This window comes from Gobio gobio (assembly GCF_949357685.1).
Source record: "Gobio gobio genome assembly, chromosome: 24".
Taxonomy (NCBI): domain Eukaryota; kingdom Metazoa; phylum Chordata; class Actinopteri; order Cypriniformes; family Gobionidae; genus Gobio; species Gobio gobio.
The window spans coordinates 10,709,789-10,730,814 of record NC_137120.1 but is presented as its reverse complement, the minus strand read 5'-3'; the positions used below and the strand labels follow the sequence as shown (position 1 = coordinate 10,730,814).

Sequence of the window (21,026 nt, the reverse complement as noted above, 5' to 3'; positions counted from 1 at the left end):
CTTAAGTAGCACTTGAAAATGAGCGTAGATCTACGAGTGCTCTTGAGTAGCCTAATCGTAAAGCTCTAAGTGTAGGCTATCGTAAGAAGACAGAGTTATGAGGTCACCTACAGGACAACCGGCAGATTACACCTTTAACTTTATTCAAGTGCATTGTGATATAAGGTTTTGATTGTACTTTATTGTACACTTTTTTTTATTATTATTGTTAATTTTAATATTCTCATTATTACCAATGTTGATAAAAAAAATAACAGTTCTGCTGCTTAATATTTTTGTGGAAACTGACTTTATGATCACTGGATTTTTTTTTTTTTTATGAGGGCAGGTAACAAACAAACAAAAATATAAATACACATCTGAATTAAATGAGGATATTTATTTCGTCTTTTTGAAAGGTATCTTTTCTTGTTTTTTTTTTTGTTCAGCCATTTTGTCAGTGCCTCAGCCTGTAGGTAGTTGCTTTATAGACGTGTTTTGATTGCTAATCCACATCAGATGACAATTATTAGGTGAAACGTTCAGAGGAAACGATTCCATAAGGTTATATTTCAGCACTTCGCAAATGGACAGCGACTCTTAAGTAGCACTTATGTTCATGTTAATTACATTTTTGGGAAACGCACGTGGAATTGCTGCGAGTGATCGTAACTTCGCTCGTAGAACATGCTCTTTAGAGCTAAGATACATCGTTATTGGGAAACCCGGCCCTGAATTTTAAAACGATTCCAAGTAGGAACCGGTTCTCCATGCCCAATACTAATAATGTCGCATACCAAACATTCTAGAGCGCTCTTTAGTTCCTACTAAATTGTAACATGGCGTGCCTTTTTACTTGCCCATTTATCTAGTATTGATGGTCGTTGCAAAAACTGTCATGCAGATCGGCTGAGGATGGGAACCGATGATGGTGAATTTAAATTTTACTATAACTGTAATCATAGGCGCGAGCGAGATGATTGACAGGAAGATAGCGGAGGCACAAGCGCAAGATCAATTTTGTTAATAACAGAAAACACAAACCACAAATTGAGGGTTTCCCATTGAGGAATTTCCAAATATCTTTTATTTATTTGTTATAATTCGGGTATAGCTATTTTATGTCATCCGTCTTATTCGTTTTTTTAACAAAAGTTCCATAAACGCAAGTTTTTTTATGGTAGGCCTACTATTTTATTGCTGTTGTATTTTCATTAAAAATAGGGTAATAACGAAAAAAAAAACATTCGTTTGAAAGTAATTCAAGAGGAAATTATGAGGTAAGCAATATCGAGCAAGAGTGCTATTTTCCAGAGATACTAGCCTATATCAGCACGATTGCAAAATGCGATATTAATTTTATACAACAGTTCAATAAACAACAAGTAGTCATTTTTTACAGTTTTGCTCTATTTTTCCAACAAAAATAGATTCAAACAAAGTAGGCCTATGGGTTTCGTTCTCCCATAAATCACCGTTTTTGAACAGTCGGTTAGAACGAATTATAGTTGAATGATCCATTACGCCGCCAAAATAAATGGAATAAATACATTTTCCCAACATATTCATATTTCTATTATTAAAATATTATATTACAACATAAATTTTAAAATCTCATTACATTATTCAGGCAATTGAAATTACAGTGTAAGTGGATTTTGATAAATAGTAAGATGGATTTTGTTGAGCCTTATTTAATTTAATTCTTATAACAGCCATAGTGTTTCGTGGTAAATAGTGTAATTACTTAAAAGATGGTCAACAATATGTAACTTTACTTTATAAGAGGTGTGCCCTAAAAATTGAGCATGCAATTTTGAGAACACCAAGGAAAGGGCACGTTCTTTAGTCTGTTTGGATACTTAAAACACAAGTTTGCACAGCCTGTTTGATTTACCTGTTTAGCCTACACGTTAGTAACATGCGTTTTGTCCGACTCATAGCGCGCGTCCTCGACGCGTGATTTAGGCCTACCATATAAGCGCGCGTTCTTAACGGAAACGCCCGTTTTCAATGACCCCAAAGCGCACGTTAAGAGCGCGTTTTTGTGGTAAACCACGCGTTAAAGACGCGCGTTTTGCTGTCAAATCGCCAGCGCCCCCACCAGGCGCGCCCACTCGCGATATTCCATTATTATCCAAAATTCTATTATGTAATCTTATGAGGGCACCTATAGACTGTTAGTCCTCTAAAATGTTATATAATATTGAGGAAATACAGAAATGATTTAGAAACGCACAACAGCAGCTACATATAGAATATATATATATATATATATATAGGCTATATATATATATATATATAGATCCATCGCTTTGGCTGCGCCCCTATGCGCCGCATATAGCGCATACCCACTTTGTGCGCCACTTAATGTTATGTTCGTGTTGTGGTGAAGTACAACCAATTAAACATGTTTTGAACATTTAAGACATTGTCTTTTACTTGGACGCTAAAGCCCTATAAGAGCCATTGCACACTTTTTTCTTTCTTCCTTTTTTCTCTTGATCTCACCCTAATTTTCTTTAATTTCATTCAACATTTTCTTCAACATTAAATGGAGAACAAGTCATTGTGAGCCAACATGCTTAGTTTCATGTTTATAGTTTACCCATTTAACCAAATAAGAGGTTACAAAACTATATGCTGACGCATTGCTGCCACATTCATATTATTTTCCCACTCAGTTATGTCATAATGAGATGTCGTTTTAACATCTTTTCACGTAATAATAACGACATATATTTTCTCCTAACAAGGACATATATAGGCTATATGTTGTATTGTAATGTGTACAAAATATGCATTTATCCACATTAGAGAATTTATATAACCTATGTGCCTTTGTCGCGCTGTTGCACCGTCTTTATTTAAAAATGTATTGTTTATTAAACGTTTATAAAAGTTTTTAATTTCAAAAGCATTTTTAAATTCAGTTCATATTTCCAACAAACGAAAATCCAAGCCAAAATAACGAAGTGGTAAAGAAAAATTATGTTATTGAAATATTGTAAAGTGCTCACATGAACAAACAATATGCAAAATCAAAATTGAATAGCTCCATATAACGGATTGTGAAAAGTGCGTGCAACCTTCATTAGGGTTAGTAAAATAACGAAATTATAGTTAAGTAAAAAAAATAATAATAATAATTATGTAAAGAGATATAGTAAAATAAAAATTGCTTAAAAGTGCACAACTCTTCTTAAGTGGAAGAAAGCTACGTACTTCCCCCTCACATCCAACCTATTGGAAAGTGCAGATGAGTCATTAATTGGGTTTTTAAAATAACGAAATAGTTTTTAAGAAGAAAAAAAATATTTATGTAAAGATATAGTAAAATAAAAATTCCTTAAAAGTGACCAACTCTTCTTAAGTGGAAGAAAGCTATGGAAAGGGCAGTTGAGTCATAATTTGTTTTATAAAAATAACAAAATTAAGTAGAAATAATATTTATGTTAAGAGGTATAGTAAAATATATCCTTCAACATCCCAACATCCATATTGTGAACTAGTGTATCACCCATTGTATGGTCAACTGTGTAAAGTACAATTCTTACCATTTTCAAAGGTAAAAGCTCAGAATGACACATTACAGAATGTTATGTTTATAGATAATTACTGAATTTATGGGTCAATCTTTAAAGTTGTTAATAATTGTGAAAATAAAATAAAATAATTTGCACATAGCCCTTAATCACCAGGAGAAAGTGAGTGATAAAAAAAACTTGTTTTATTATGCTTGTAAATAGATGACATCAACGATTTACAACGTACAATGCACAATATGTAGCAATAGGCTTAATATATTCAATGTCATCAGAACACATAGGAAAGTAAAAGAAAAAAAGTTAACATAGGTTAATAATAAATAAAGGAGGGATAAGAAAATCTAGAAAAAACAAGGATAAGATACTTGTGGTGGCAATTAGGCTACTTCTCACGACGTTAGTCTCACGAATCTGTTGTGGCGACGTACTTCTCAGCGACGTTGGTGTCACGCGTCTGTTGTGGCGACGTACTTCTCAGCGACGTTGGTGTCACGCCTCTGTTGTGGCGACGTACTTCTCAGCGACGTTGGTGTCACGCGTCTGTTGTGGCGACGTACCCCTTCTCTCACGTAAAAGTACACGACTGTCTACTTCGGTAGGTTATCCGTGGCATTATCCGCTCGCCATAATCCGCTCGCCATAGTCGAATGGAATGCACCCGAAGAAGAAGAAGAAGAAAGCGTCACGCCCCTTGTCTTCGTCATCGCGCGCTCCACTTCCGGCCACTTTGACGCTCTCGCCGGTGGCGGTGTGTGAACGCATAGTTAGGGAAGCTCGAAGGTTTTACTTTTTACTTTCACTTGACACAACTCTTTTTTTTTTTTACGGATCAGAATGTGCGGTCATTTTTCGTAGTGGAAAGTGGTGAAAATGAAGCTTTTCATTCATGTGTTCTCAACGATCTTGTTTTTTCTCGACCACGGTAAGACATTTAGCCTGTTTGTCAGGCACGTGCAGAGGAGGGGGGAGGGTGTGGCTTTGGGTGCTCGAGCCCCTGCCCTTTTTCAAAATGAATCAAAAGTGCCCCTCTCAGACAAATAACAATGATAATATCGTGGTCAATAAAACTAAATAAATGTGATTATTATAACATGACAATGTGTAACGTTACAATAGTAACGAACGGCTCAAAAGTCGGACAATTTCTGTTGAGGCGTTGTCATAACGCATTGCTATGGGTTGCGTGCGTTTTGATTGACAGCTGATTTTCAACTGTTCGGAAACGGCTCTCGAGACAAATATGGTCCTTTCATAGCCTGGTTAAAACCAGACCATTCTCAGTAGTAACTGAGTTGGTGCGTTCCATTCGACCGTAAGTGGACTGCGAAGTGGACTTCAGAGGGTATTCTGCCATCTTAAGTGAGATTCCAAAGGGAGCGAACATGTTCAGTCCAAAGGGTACTGCGAACGGCACAGGGAAGAAGGGAAAATCGATACATCACTTCACAGGAAGTAGAGAGTGAAAATCACCCAAATGTCTTTGCGCGTCGCATGCATCACCTGTCCGAACTAATGATGGTGCAGAGCAGTGTTGCCAACTCTCGCGAGACAAATAAGCAACCGCAGCTTCAAAAACAAGACCAATATTATTATATTATATATTATCATCAATATTATTTATAATAAAAAAAAATTATCAATAAATGAGCCTGCAACATATTAAACTGAAACCTCTCAGAGTTTGAAAAGCAAAAACAGATGTGATTTTACAAAAATCATCAAATTGCAATAAAGGACACGCAATATCCTCCAATCAGCTGTGAACAGAAGAGGTTTGGAGAAAAAAAAAGTGACATGAAGGCCAATTATGGTAACCCATAATCGGAGTTAGTGCACACATATTAGGGGCAGTGAGTAGTGAACACACACACTGCAAACCTTGAAAAAGATAAGCCCTACATCTCAATGTGCATATACTATCTGCCCTAAATAGTATTGAAAATGAGTGTCACTTACTATTTAGGATGGATAGTATGCACATTGGGACACAGGCAAGCACTAAGGGAGCGCTGCAGTATAGACACATATTTATAATAAAATACATTCAAACCATACCTACTGTTATTATTACTATACTTGTTTTTTTTATAATGGCTTGTAATTTTAAATACATTACAATTTTTTTTTTATTAAATTAGGTGCCTCTCTTCCCTGTTTACTCTCCATCTCTGTACATCTCAGCTGTTGGCATTGTTTGTAAAAATGTATACGTCTATTTAAGTCTACTAACTATCATTACGTGCATTTATAACGTCACATACCTGCACGTGGAACACGATTTTTCTTCAGTGAGGGGGAGAAGGAGGCGGGATATATGAGGACGGATTACTACAGCACTTGTATCGATGCACTGAATGGCTATTAGCTGAGAGAAGACAGTGTCAGCCAATGTATTGGACAAAACAGTGAGCATAAATGTAAAGAAACGAAGTTGCTTATTATATTTTCCTAACAAGCAACCACACTTTTTAAAATAAGCCCAAAAAACCGCAACCCGCGACTCATGATTTTTAAACGCGACTTGCCAAAAAAAGAAGCCCAAAGTCGCGTGTTATACGCGGACTTGGCAACTATGGTGCAGAGCCATTGGTTGGAAGAGTTTTTAAACAGCTCTGCGATTAAAGAGTTTACATATGCATTTGAATATTCATAGTTATTATACAAACTAGAGTATTTATGAATGGTTATGGCAATAACTGTTGCATTTGTATATTATATTTGATGAATATGTAAACAAATTAAAAGTGTTGAGAAGCACCTGAGGGCTGTCATGTTTTTTATTTGACTTTATTTACCTCAGGAATGTTTACTGTGCAGCTGCACTTGGGAAAGAAAGCGCACGAGATGAGACCGCATAAAGACCATTAAGAATAGCCTATAGTTAACCAAATCAAAGTATTTTCATATTGAATGACAGGTGCAGCTTCAAATCTGTTCATAGTCAATACAGGTTATAAGTAAACTAATGGACAATGTTTTGATTATATGTTTTAGATAGCCTATACTGTGTGTTTTGTAACTGTATATGCTTATTATATGGTTTTCAATTTGAAAGTAAAGTAAATTACAATATTAATTTGTTATATCGTAATCTGCACCCGTCGTTGCCTTTCTTTGATGACGTTGCAGGGAGTTCCATATGAGGGATTATTGTCAGCGAAGTCCACGTCAACTGATATACCGTGCTCAGGGAGTAGGGAGCAGTGAACAGTGCGTAGGGACCCTGTCGAATGGAATGCACCCATGGTCTGGCAAAGCTTCATAGACAAATCATTTCCAAAGGGGCGTCACCAACGGGCGTCGCTCAAATGCCTCTCGGCGCAATTGGATAGACCTCAAACCAATCAGAGCGATGAGGGAGATGACGTATGCAGAGCGACGGAGAAACATCTGAGACTCTCAGCATTTGTTTTTCAATTGCTGGCTGTTTCTCAATATGCGTTCTTGTCTGTAATTGTGTTCTCAAATAGGAAATGTCCCCGGTTTCCATTTCAGAAATCTGGTCACCTTACCTAAACCACATATTAATATTTCATATATTATTTTTAAAATGTAAACGAAAAGAGGCAGGGTGTTTTACACTTCGTTTTATTATAAATACATAAGATAATCAATCTAGGCCTAGCTACGCGTTGCCTGAACCACATTCGTGTGGCTATTATGTTTAAGATTTTTATTTTTTATGAAATGAGGCAGTGGTGTTTTATGACATATTTTGTACGCGAACTTCTGACTTGCGTCCGTGACTTGCCAAGTTTGACTCCGGAGAACGAACTCCTGAGGACGGGAGGACACTAGTCCGCCTACAATGCTGACAAGTATCACTCCGTATATATTTGTGTATGTAGTGCAGGCAATGCATATTATCTTCAATGCATGTTTATAACAAAACGAAATATAAAAAACCCGGCCTCTTTTTGTTTACATTAAAAAAAAAACATACACATAATATAGGCATAATATAGGCTATGATTATCACTGTAATAAATTAAATATGACATAAAACACAACCCAGTCTCTTTTTGTTAAATGTCAGTTTATGTGTGATCATCAATAGCAATTATAAAAGTAAGTAAAAGGTATAAGAAGCTATACAATAAATAAAGCAATTCAGTCAAAGTCAGCGCTAGGAGACTACAACGGTAAAGTTTAATAGCTTAAAAATATAAAGTTATGAAACTTCACTTTGCCCTCAGACAAAACGATCTGTCTGGGAACAAATTATAGATTAATGAGAGCAAAGATCAGCCGTTAGATCTACACAAGACGAGACAAATCATATCTTATGTTTAACCACTACAGAGACATCAGAGCCAGCGGCAGATGGCAGAAGGACAGGCCGAGGAAAGGCGCCTCTCTGTGGGGTTGAGCGATTGAGCGCCGCTGAACCACTGGAGCTCACAACTCCGAAAACGGCAAATCAAATTTTAAAAAAGGTGCTCTCTTTATAAATAAACCACAGATTTGAGCTTTAAACAACTACATTCTCGCCTGAAAACGACTTAAAACTATATTTTGTAAAGCATTAACACTACCAGAGGGCTCTCGCTCTCGCATTCGTTTAGCCACCAAAGGGCCAAGCTGGTATCAGACTTTTGCCGAATCCAGTCGGTAAGGCAGCGATAACATCTTTTTTAGATATGAAGGCTTCGAGTGTTGTTCTTTGCTCGGGTTTTAACGAAAAGGAAAAGTTTAAATCGCTTAAAACAGACGCGATAGCTGATTCGAACGAGTGATGCTCCACGGCGGCAAATCTGCTTCAACGTCGCTGCGCTGTCGTCATCGTCTAAAGCCCGCCCCAAAGTTTCTAATGGGTGCCGCGATTTCTAGGGATTAGAAATGGGTTTGAATGGGGTCTTTGCCAGACTACTTGCAGAGCAAATCTAAATTTGCCGGAAGTTGTCTGGGTTTTCCCATGCTAGTCCTTTCAGAGTGTGTGGCCTTAGGGGAAAAAATAAACCAATATTTTTTTTTCATCCATAATCAGAGCTAATGTGTTGATTTAATTACAAATCTATATATTATATATTTTATAGTATTACACAATTTGCCAATGCCTGTTTATCATACTCCAACCAATCGTGATCTGGCAAAGCAAGTTCAAATTCCATTGGGCGATGTGAAGTGGAGCGGTCATTTTAATATAGCGGTTCTTATTCATTAATCGGTTGAAAATTACATGGACAGACGAACTAACGTTTGTGGAACGATTTCCTGCGGTTTGTGTCATTTTTTTAAATTGCATCACTGACAAAATGGATTTTAACTGACAACAAACAAATCCCTGCACAAAACCATGCAGCAGCAAAAGTCGCATTAGTGTTAAATTCACTTGTATTTATGTATATTGATACACGGTTTACTATTTCATGAAACTATCAAAGTTAACAAAACCCAAGTGCCACCGGCTCCTACAGGACTATTATGTGAAGTGTAGGCTGGCGAAATGGTTACGTGAAAGGACTTTATTATATTACCATTTTTTATATATTATGCAGCATTATGAAAGAAGTCTCTTATGTTCATCAAGCCTGCATTTATTTGATAAAAAACAGCAATATTGTGAAATATTATTAAAATAATGGTTTTCTATTTTAAAATAATTTATTCCTGTGATCACAGCTGGATTTTCAGCATCATTACTCCACTCTTCAGTGTCACATGATCATTCAAAAATCATTCTAATATGAGGATTTAATGTCAATGATGGAAACTGTGATACTCTTTTCAAGATTCTTTGATTAATAAAAAGTTAAAAAGAACATAATATGTAGTAATATTTCACAATAGTAGGCTACAGTTTTTTTCTGTATTTTTGATTAAATAAATGCAAGCGTGATGAGCATAAGGATATATATATATATATATATTATAATTTATTTATTTTTTTTTTTTTTACATATTGCCCCTTTTTTACATTTGAGCCCTTGCCCCTGAAAAACTCTCTGCACGGCCCTGCTGTTTGTTATCATCTCTCAACAGCTAGGTGTCCTGACAGAACGATAAAAACGATTTATGGTCAATATTCTTTAGTCCATGAAAATCCTTGGATTTATGAGTGAACAAATGTAGCTATGTATAGGGAAATGGTACTGAATTCACTTTGAACACACTTTTGTATATTTTTGTGTGGCTTTAACCGTTTCTTCAGGTGTTTTCGGTGTTGGTTCAGATGGAGTGTCAGTGTCAGTGATGGAGGGAGATTCAGTCACTTTATTGACTGATATTCAAACAAACCATCAAGAAGATATTAAATGGTATTTTGTTGACACTCGCATCGCTCAAATCAGTGGAGATCTCAGTTATATCTGTACAGATGTTCAGTGTAATGAAGGTACTAAGAGATTCAGAGGCAGACTGAAGCTGGATCATCAGACTGGATCTCTGACCATCTCAAACATCACAAACACAGACTCTGGAGAATATAAACTAGAGATCATCAGCAGCAACAGGAACTCTAAAAAGATCTTCAGTATTACTGTCTATGGTAAGTCATTCATGTTTATTATTTTAGTTTATATATAAATTAAAATGTATGCATTTACAAATTTTTTTACAATGCTATTAAGAGTTATTTTTTTACATGTATATTATTTCACATACAGTATACAGATAATCACTTTATAAACTTGCTAGAATTATCTCAGTTTACATAATTAAACAGTTTGTTTTGATTTAAAACTAAATAATTTCCATTTGCAAGCTATTGGTTTTAAGAGTGTTTTTTTTTTTTAATAAGAAGCTGCAGTTGAGCTCCGATGGAGTCAACGGCGTCTGTCTAATCACGCCATCTCTGATCTGCTGATTTTTATCTGTTTAAATAGAAAGATGTCAAATGTGTTCATAAGCACAAGCCAGGCATAAATGGTTATTTTAAGATCAGAAGTTAAGAAGAGGCGTGTGCAATCACATTCATGTGCAGTTCTTTTGTTTTGTAGTTTATTTGTTTTCTCCAAAAAAAACCTCCACATCTGTTGGTTTGTTTTTCAGGTGTTTCTGCTGCTGAACGAGATGAAGTGAATAAACAGGAGGGAGAATCTGTTACTTTATATTCTGGTGTAAAAAGAAGACCAAGTGATGTCATAATATGGTATTTTTATGACACTCGCATTGCTGAAATCACTGGAGATCCAAATAAAACCTGTATAGATGTTCAGTGTGAAGAGACTGATGCGAGATTCAGAGACAGACTGAAGCTGGATCATCAGACTGGATCTCTGACCATCACAAACATCACAAACACAGACACTGGACTGTATAAACTACAGATCATCAACAGCAGATTTAGCATCATCACAGTGAGGAGATTCAGTGTTACTGTCAACGGTGAGTATATAATTCAGTAATTCAATGCATTTCCTTTGAGGAATTGAAAAAACAGATCAGTATTTTTAAATCAACCAAATAAATGCTGGCTTATGGACTGTTAAAAAAGGAAGCTTTGACCTAATACAGTAACACGTTGACTAATGTTAACATGAAAAATGCATAATAGCCTATTCATTTTCCTTTGAATGGTGTTTCCTCACCTCAGTAGTAAAAAATGTATACCAAAATTTAGTTAAAATATTTAATATTAGTACACTTCAAATCCTTTAACATATTTATTGACATATCACTAAGACTGATATAAAACTATAATTCAACTTTATTTGGAGTATTTCTTTATTGCACACTGCACATTTTTTTTAATAGTGTAGCATCTGTAGGAATTGTGGACGCAGACACATAGTTAATGAATCTTCCAAATGATTCGATCAAATGAACATCCCCTTCACAAAGCCCAATTCAGCTCCAGACCCCTGGAAATCGACCATCGATCACAAGAGAGATGGAGGCTCCATTCTGCCCGAAGCTACTAGTTGTTGATAATAATTAACTGACTTCCTATGGACTTTTGTTCAAAACTTAGTTAAAGAGGACAGAGGACTCGTTGTGATGACAAGACAAAGAAACAAACCAGATCTCTGTCTTTTCAATGACCGGTAAACGTGACACAGCTAAAACTCCAAGCAAACTCACAGAAACTGTTACAAATGGAGTGCATCAAATCACTGATTATTGGACTTTCATTCAAATAGCCTTCGACATAGCTTGTTATTGTGTTACAACTGATACACGTGACTATTATGCATTTATATTACTCCCAATAGTTACTCCTTATAGTAAGAAATTAGGTCTAAATTTACTCCCTGCTTAAGAGCAGGAAACTAAATTACTATAGATAACCCAATTTTATGGGAGGGGTGGAGACAGTCACCCCTGAAGCCTAATTGGCCAGAACCCATCCAGGGGATGGGCAAATATTTGAATTTAATCTCAGAACACGAACAAAGAATCCAGTTCGGTTCAAGTCAGTTCATAGTTCACGTCACAGCTAGTTCGCGGCCTGAACCCCGCGCTACGTCATATTCTCGCGCATGCGTCGTGGAGGCACACACGGAAGACAAGAACAAGTTGGATAAAGGTGTTATTTTGATTTTTTTTTTTTGCGCACAAAAAATATTGTCGTCGCATCGTAAAATTATTGTAGAGTCACTGTGGTGAGATGGAGCTTTGTAACGACGTTTTAAGTGCCTTTTATGGATCTTGGAAGTGTGAATGTACTGAATGCCAATGGAGGCCTATCTGAAGCCTTTCTCAGCCATCAGCTTTCAACAAAAATATCTTCATGTGTGTTCCGAATATGTGGCGAAATAGGTGTCAAACGACATGAGGGTGAGTAATTAATGACAGAATTTTCATTTTTGGGTGAACTAACCCTTTAAGTCTCGGGTTCTGTTAAGTTCCGCCGCAAAAGTTTCTCAACAACGAGTTTCCAAAAGCGCGCTTCAACTTCAAACCACGCCCACAAGACTTCCATCCAACCACCAACACGCCACGTGATTGGCTTCCCAAGACGTCGATCCAAGACACGACCAGAACTTCAGCGAATCAAAGATCCGGGAAAACCCCTGTCCAGCCAGGAGAAGGGAATCCCCCTTGTCAGACGACACACGAGACAAATGCAAGTAATGCCTCTTGATTCCGAGCTGAACTGGTGCATTAGATCAAATGTAATAACCCTGCCTAAGCGATAAGAGGTAAAATTACTGATCAATGGTTTCTTCAGGTCATGTGTCACAAATGCATATATTGCTTAGGATTTATTATTTTCTCTCTCTTAGAACTTATTCTTTTCCTCACCTTCTTCCTTTCTGCAACGTGTGAATGTGCGAGTGCGTGTGTTTATGTTAGATATTAGTTTGATGTGTTAGAGTCATAGTCGCTACAATAGTATGCCTAAAATGTGTTTTAATATCACTATTAGTAAGGATAGTATGAGTATAATATCAGCCTTTAACCCTTAAACAGGCACGACTGGAAAATGATCAGCAAAAAATTATTTCATTTCACTTTTTATTTAATCTGGTGCATTAAGTACAAAATTAGTGATAGACTTTAAGTTGTAGCGACTATGAGTCAGATAAAATAATAACTCAACGGGGAATTGAATTAAAGTGAAAGAGACTCGAATGACACTATAATTTATAAATAATTCAGAATTAATGTTTACACCTTAACTTATTCGTCCGCCGATATGTAAGAACTTAAAGGGGCTCTGTTAAAGGGAAACATGTATATTTAGCTTAAATTAATGAATTCATAGGGAATTTTGAGAGTCTATTTTACAGCCAAGCAAATGACTCTTCCAGCGTTCATTTGAACGGGCCGTAAATATCAACTCTGCAGCGGATATTAATATCCGAACAATAGTGAAACACTATTTAACAGCCAGGTAACTTAGATCGGCAGTTCAAGACATTAAATTGATAAGCACATAACACAAGAACAGTTATCTTTGAATACAAACGGAACTTTATTGATTACTCTAACACATCAAACTAATATATAACATAAACACACACACTCGCACATTCACACGTTGCAGAAAAGAAGGTGAGGAAAGAATAAGTTCTAAGAGAGAAAAATTATGAAATCCTAAGCAATCTATGCATTTATGAAACATGACCTGAAGAAACCATTGATCAGTAATTTAACCTCCTATCGTTTCTTAGGCAGGGTTATTACATTTGATCTAATGCACTAGTTCAGCTTGGAATCAAGAGGCATTACTTGCGTTTGTGTCTCATGTGTCGTCTGACAAGGGGGTTCCCTTTTCCTGGCTGGACAAGGGGTTTTCTCGGGTCTTTGATTCGCTGACGGTCTGGTCGTGTCTTGGATCATCTTGGGAAGCCAATCACGTGGCGTGTTGGCGGCTGGATGGAAGTCTTGTGGGCGTTGTTTGAAGTTGAAGCGCACGGTTGGAGACTCGTTGTTGAGAAACTTTTGCGGCGGAACTTAACAGAACCCGAGACTTAACGGAAATAAAATAAACTTTAAGTAAAAGAAAGGAAAGTGAGAGAGAGACAGATATGGCCTGAATGAAATCGTTGTTTAACCCATTTTCTCTGATCTTGGTCTGCCACGATCGTCAGATCGTCTCCTGGGAGCTCTCTGTTCAGAACTCAACTCTGGTCAAACTGCTTGGACTTAGCTCATCTCTGAACTGCGAACAGGCCGCGAACCAGCTCGAACTGAACTGGTTGTGACGTGAACTGGAACCGAGCTTGAGCTGACTTGAAACTAACTAAAACTCAACTGAACTCAAATATTTGCCCATCCCCTGGATGTGTTCTGGCCAATTAGGCTTCAGGGGTGACTGTGTCTCCACCCCTCCCATAAAATTAGGTTATCTAAAGTAATTTAGTTTCCTGCTCTTAAGCAGGGAGTAAATTTAGACCTAATTTCTTACTATAAGGACATGATCAATTCTATAAAGATTTCATTCAGCTCATCTGTTGTATTATATCCATACGAACACAACAATATCAAACACGATGCCTTTTCATCTGCTAATTCAATAGTTACCTAATTGCATGAATTGGGAGTAAAATACATGCATAATAGTCACGTGTATCAGTTGTAACACACTAACAAGCTATGTCGAAGGCTATTTGAATGAAAGTCCAATAATCAGTGATTTGATGCACTCCATATATCTGTGAGTTTGCTGGGAGTTTGAGCTGTGTCACGTGGAGTTAATTTACCGGTCATTGAAAAGACAGAGATCTGGTTTGTTTCTTTGTCTTGTGATCACGAGTCCTCTGTCCTCTTTGTGTTAGTTTTGGTCACAAGTCCATGAGTAATTATTAGCTACAACTGGTAGCTCCGGGCAGAATCGAGCCTCCATCTCTCTCGTGATCGATGGTCGATTTCCTGGGGTCTGGAGCTGAATTGGGCTTTGTGAAGGGGATGTTAATTTGATTGAATAATTTGGAAGATTTTGGAAGAATGTCTGCGGCCATTATTGCTACAAAGTATATCAATTTAGTATACCAAAAGTTAAATTGCTGGGTATTTATATTAAGCACATAAATATGTAAATGTATTTAGATTAGATTAGATTAGATTAGATTCAACTTTATTGTCATTACACAAGTACAAGTACAAGGCAACGAAATGCAGTTTAGGTCTAACCAGAAGTGCAATAGCAGCAAGTGCAGGATATACAACATTTGCATAAGTGCAGGAGATGGATATGTACTGAGTAGGGCTGCACGATTAATCGAAAAAAAATCACGATCTCGATTCAAACATAAATGCGATCTCATTTCTTAATGTTGGCGATTCACTTCCGTGTATTTCCCTCAGATCATGCTGCGTTCACGCGTTATTGGTCACACCAGAGCTTGTCACACTCACACAATAACAAAACACTAACCAATCAATCATAAATCTCCACTTCTCTCCTCCCTCATTGGCCATGTTTCGCTGTTACTGACGTGTAACAAGACGGCAGAGCAGACCTAAACGGAGTCAGATTTGTAGCGGTAAGAGGTAAAAATGAACCGCAAACTGTGCACGCGCGCACGGCAGAGAGGGAGAGAGAGCGAGAGACCTTGCGTGTGTGTGCTGGTGTGCACCTAATGAAGCGCATGTAAGACGGAGAGCATCCTGATTGGCTTGTTTCGGTGTGGGCGGGCTTTTATCTCTTCTCCCGAACCAAATTAATCAGTTCAGTGTATCTAGAAACTGGAGCGCCATGGCAGAGGGAAAGTGCCCCAAAAAACGAAAGTATAAATGACTTTTTTCAGGTTGGGATGTCTGTAACACTGTCTTAGTACATTAAGCCACGTTAAGCGTTTTCTTATAACATTTTTTTAAAAATATTTTATTTATAGTTTTCATTTTTTACAAAAACGCAAAAACAAAATGAAACAACGAAAAATAAGACAACAAAAACCCTCTCTCCACAAGGCACGATATTAAATAATCATAAAAATAGAAATAAACAGTAATAAGCATATATTTACATCTATTTTGTCTACATTTGTTGTTTCTACATTTTAACTTAATTGTAACTAATTACTTTTATTTAAAATTTGATTCATTTTTTTTTAAGTATAAGAAAAAATGAGAATCGTGTAAGAGAATCGTGATCTCAATTCCCATGGAGAAAAATCGTGATTCACATTTTAGCAAGAATCGTGCAGCCCTAGTACTGAGTATATATAAATATATCTATAAATCGAGAGATGGTTATTACTATAAACAGAATTTACAGGTGAATATGTACAGTGAATAAATATACAGATGGTTATTACTATAAACAGAATTTACAGGTGGATATGTAATATAATATACAGATGGCTATTACTATAATATACAGATGGCTATTACTATAAACAGAATTTTACAGATAGAGGTATACAATGATATGTTAGGCTAAAAAGAGGAATATGGCAGTGGATTAAGGTAGTGCAATAAATTATGGACAGAAGCTATCCGAAAAAAAAGTGTAAAAGTGCAGTGGAAAGTGATTGCATATTACAGTTAGAAGTACGGTGCAAAATGCAAATGTAAACAGTAGGTACTGTAAATAACAGTCGGCAGTGCAAATGAGCATAATACAGTTAAGGTATGGTAGTGCAAAATGAATAAGTAAACAGTTGTGACTGTAATAAACAGTCGGTAGTGCAAATAACAAAGTGAAGGCGGATGTGAGGTAGGAGAGTTATCAGTATATGAGGGAAGTGGATCAGCGGGGGTTCGAGTTCAGTAAAGAGACAGCTCTGGGGAAAAAAACTGTTCTTTAGTCTGCTGGTCCTGGTCCGGTGGCACCTGAAACGCCTGCCGGAGGGCAGGAGAGAAAACAGTCTGTGGGCTGGGTGAGAGGAGTCCTTGAGGATGCTGCGAGCTCGATGCAGACAGCGTTTCCTCTGGATGTGCTCGATGGCAGGCAGTGGAGTCCCTGTGATGCGCTGGGCAGTTTTCACCACCCGCTGCAGTGCCTTGCGCTCCGCAACAGAGCAGCTCCCATACCACACTGCCACACAGTTGGTCAGGATGCTTTCTATTGCGCAGCGATAGAAGTTCACCAGGATAGCATACTTAGCAATCGATAGCATCGATTTGTAGTATACTTAGCACAAAATAAATGTACTTCAAATATATTTTAGTGTATAATTTTTTTTTTTTACTAAAGCTGCTAAGGGTCTCTGTGCTGTTATGCTGTTTTAACTGCTGTTGCTAAAAAGTATTCTTGCAATAGTTCCACTTAAGCACAATCAAAAAGTTCTTTAGTTGCTAAAAACAACAGATGGTGCCATTTATTAGTTAAATCAATATCATACAACTGAAAATCAATGAAAAAATGTGTAGATATTGTTAAGTACTAGATGGATTATCAGTCGCTCTGTCGTAATGATGTCTGTTTCTCGTTATCTGTTCCAGATTCAGGTCTGTCTCTATATTATATAGGAGCAATAGTTGGTGGTGTTGTTATTCTGCTGTTGGCTGCAGCTCTTGCTGTAACTGCTGTAAAGGCTAGAGCGGGGCACAAGAATGTAAGTATTACATACAGTTGATGTAACAAGATATATGAGATTTACTGTGCAAAAATCCTTTAAAAGAATAGTGATTTGAATAAATGTTTATTATTAAATAATTAAAAAAAAAATTTTCAACCTATGGTTGTAAAAGGTATGTTCTGTTGTTTTATTATCGATTTATTATTTATTATATTAATGTGTTTTACATTGATTACTCTCCCTGTATTTAAGTCAAGTCACCTTTATTTATGTAGCGCTTATTACATTGCAGATTGTTTCAAAGCAGCTTCACCGTGTTAAACAGGAAAATAATGCAACAGAATTTTATTCGGCCGTACAGCCGCTCCACAGAAAACGGTGATGTCATCAGTTCATTTCAATTATTATACAGTGACAATGTAGGCAGATCAGTAATTTAGTTTATAGTTTACTAATTAATTTATTTGGATATTTAGTTGAAAATGTAGTGTCCCCAACTGAGCAAGCCAAGCCAAAGGCGACAGTGGCAAGGAACCAATCAGGGGCATAATGGAGAAAAATAAACCGAGGGAGAAACCAGGCCCTGTCAGGGTGCCAGTTCTCCTCTGGCCAATTAACAAACAGTGTATGATTATTATTCGGGCAACTTTACTGGTCAGGGTTCATATTAGATCGGAATATTCGAAAGATTGGAGTCATCATGCCGGAGACGGGTTTACTGAGGATGACGTATCATTAAACAATTAATTAAATAGGAATATTTGAGTGATCGGAATCATTACTCCGGAGACGGGTTTATTGAGGATGACATATCGATTAGACAATTATTAAATAGGAATATTCGAACGATCGGAGTCGTCATGCCGGAGACGGGTTTGTTGAGGATGACATATCGATTAGACAATTATTAAATTGCAATATTCGAAAGATTGGAGTCGTCACGCCAGAGACAGTTTATTGAGGATGCCGTCTGTGAGGCAATTTCAGGGGGAGTCTAATTGACATGTCTTTGCAGACACTTCAGGGTCCTGCGTTGGTCTTGTCTGGGCGCAGGTCCACCATCTGATCTGGATACGGCCCGGATCCAGCTGACTGCAGTAAACCATGGGATAAAACAGAGAGACTATCATTAGTGTAGTCATTAACCCTTAATCGTCCCTCAAGTAGGGTTTACGTTTGAGTCCCTTGGGGTCAGATAGACCCCAAACTTTTACAGAGCGATTGCAAAAGGAAATATAATTTTTTTTTACATGGAAAACTATATATCATTTTTTTTATTTACTTCTCAACTACACATTTATGCTGTGTTTTTGTGGGTATTTGGTCGTTTTTTTACCTATTTACTGCACAAATACTTAACTATGTAATAAATTGGCTCATTAAAAATTATTTTTGTATGAAAAAATCACTTGAATGATGATCTTAAATAAATATAAATAGTTATTGAACATTGCTCTGTGTTAGGGATAGAATACCGCCATCTGTAGGTTTGTGGAAAAACTTTAGGAATTATAGTTAAAGAGAGAGTGCAATGACCACATTATCCACTAGAGGTCCATAGGGAAAATATGCAAAAGTTAAGCTGCCGTTCATCTTTCTTTTATTTGCCCTTTTCCCTCTCTTTCTCATAATTGTTCCATGTTGCATTTGTGCTCTAGTATTTGTCCTTCATTTATGTATGGAATTTTTTCAGATTTATGCCAGTTTTGTTGATTTTATTTGCCAGTTTCTATAAAAATGCTTTCTGTTGCAGTCACACACGTGTGTGTGTGTGTGTGTGCGTGTGTGTGTGCGTGTGTGTATGAGACAGAAAGTTCGTTCCACTTTGTGTTTATGCTCTAGGACCAGATCTTGATATAAATGTAGACATTTTCAGATTTATACTGGATTTAGTTGATTTTTTTTTTACAAACAAAGTGAAAAAAAAGCATTTTTTTAAATTTTCCCATTCATTGCCAAAATCAAAAAAATACTCCAGACGTGTGTGTGTGTGTGTGTGTGTGTGTGTGTGTGTACATGCTTGTTCCATATTGCATTTGTGCCCTAGTATTAGTACTTCATTTATGTATGAAAATCTTTCAGATTTATGCCAGTTTTGTTGATTTTATTTGCCAATTTCAATAAAAATACTCCCTGTTGCAGTCACACACATGAGAGTGTTTGTGTGTGTGTATGAGATAGAAAGTTCGTTCTACTTTGTGTTTATGCTCTAGGACCAGACCTTGATATAAATGTGGAAATTTTCACTGGATTTAGTTAAATTTTTTTGACAAATAAAGTGAGAGAAAATGTATTTTTTACACTTTCCCATTCATTTTCAATGTGGGGTCAATCTGACCCCGAGGGACTTAAACGGTAAAAAATTTTTACACACCTTTAGAACAACCAAATCAAGCCCAGATTTTTTGTGCATGTTTAGATAGATTATTTTGGAAAAGTCATAGTCTCATGACCCTGAGATGAAGGGAACACTTTTTAAAAATGGAGGAAAAGTCCAGTGGGGTCAGCTGGACCCCAAGGGACGATTAAGGGTTAAGTAAAACCTGAAACATACTTGATGGAGGAACGTTACAGTTATAACACACAAGTGTGTGTGTATACTTGATAAAACAATGCAATTATATTCAATTATATTCAATTAAATTCAATCATAGTAAGTCTTAATACATTTAGTGGATATTTTTTTTCTTCATCGTTGAAATGTGCAAAAATGAGTCAACCTGAAGTTGTGAACAAACATCTGACATTTTATGAGGTGCTGATTTATGCTGCCGTCACGTTCTCTCGGAATTATTGTAAATACGAGTTTCCTAGGTAAAAAATTGCACATGAACGCCCTGACATTTTGAAACTTGAATGCAATGAGCTCGTGATCACGACTTCATAAGTCGGAATGATCAAATTTCCGATAGCACGTGAAGGCAGCGTTAATCTTAATTTTTATTTGTTGGCATGTGAAGAGATGAAGACCTGTCATATAAATTTTTCCTCTCGTGCCCCATTCAGTTTTATTAATGAAGTATGTTCAGCTGTGATTGTTGAGTGTGATTTTTGTCATGGAATTATTGTATTTCACTGATGTTTTTGTTAGAATATTATCATTGTTTGATGGAGATGATTGTCTTCACTTATTTACTCTGTCTTTAGACTTACGGGTTTCCTTGGTTCTTTCTTTTGGCCACACTCTTTTTCTTGTTCTAATTTGTTGGATTTGGCGCTCATTGTAAATGTAAATTGCCTCAATAAAGGTGTCTCATGATATGTTTGTCAGGTAAATATTTGTAGTTTAGTTGTAAATATTTAGTTGCACTCTGGGCAGAATAGTTTTAGACCTTTTTTTTCCGTGTTACTTTACATAAGCCAAATGTGCCTTGAACTAAAACCCACATAAATACCATTTTCATTCAACAAGGAATTTTCATTATAACATTTTTAAAAACATATGAGTCATTCATAACAGCTGGAATCTGTGTATCTAAAATATTTTTGTGTAATCAGAAATAACTAAGCTAATTTTGAATCATTGAGTTATAAATGATTTCATCACTGAGGCACTAAACTTTCACCAACAATTATCATTGAAACTTTCTGGAAAACATCTTACACTGTTTAAGATTGCACATTAAATTATGATTTTGTAGTAGGA

The 21,026-nt window shown here is 36.6% G+C and overlaps 1 protein-coding gene across 3 annotated transcripts; it reads left to right on the top strand.

Moving 5' to 3' along the window:
- Positions 1 to 4,029: 4,029 nt before the first annotated feature.
- LOC307120371 (uncharacterized protein) lies at positions 4,030 to 20,640 on the top strand. 3 transcript variants are annotated; one of them, XR_013815781.1, is made up of 7 exons: positions 4,248 to 4,449; positions 7,830 to 7,963; positions 9,679 to 10,014; positions 10,518 to 10,853; positions 17,304 to 17,416; positions 18,396 to 19,083; positions 19,474 to 20,640. XR_013815781.1 is itself a non-coding variant. In XM_079807385.1 (5 exons), exons 1-5 carry the CDS (start codon positions 4,398 to 4,400, stop codon positions 18,444 to 18,446), a joined length of 888 nt encoding a protein of 295 aa, XP_079663511.1. In that variant the 5' UTR covers positions 4,030 to 4,397; the 3' UTR covers positions 18,447 to 20,638. The 3 variants fall into 3 exon arrangements, 1 of the variants encoding a protein (XP_079663511.1); XR_013815780.1 differs by lacking the exon at positions 7,830 to 7,963 and having other exon boundaries at positions 4,230 to 4,449; XM_079807385.1 differs by lacking the exon at positions 7,830 to 7,963 and having other exon boundaries at positions 4,030 to 4,449; positions 18,396 to 20,638.
- The last annotated feature ends 386 nt before the right edge of the window (positions 20,641 to 21,026 follow it).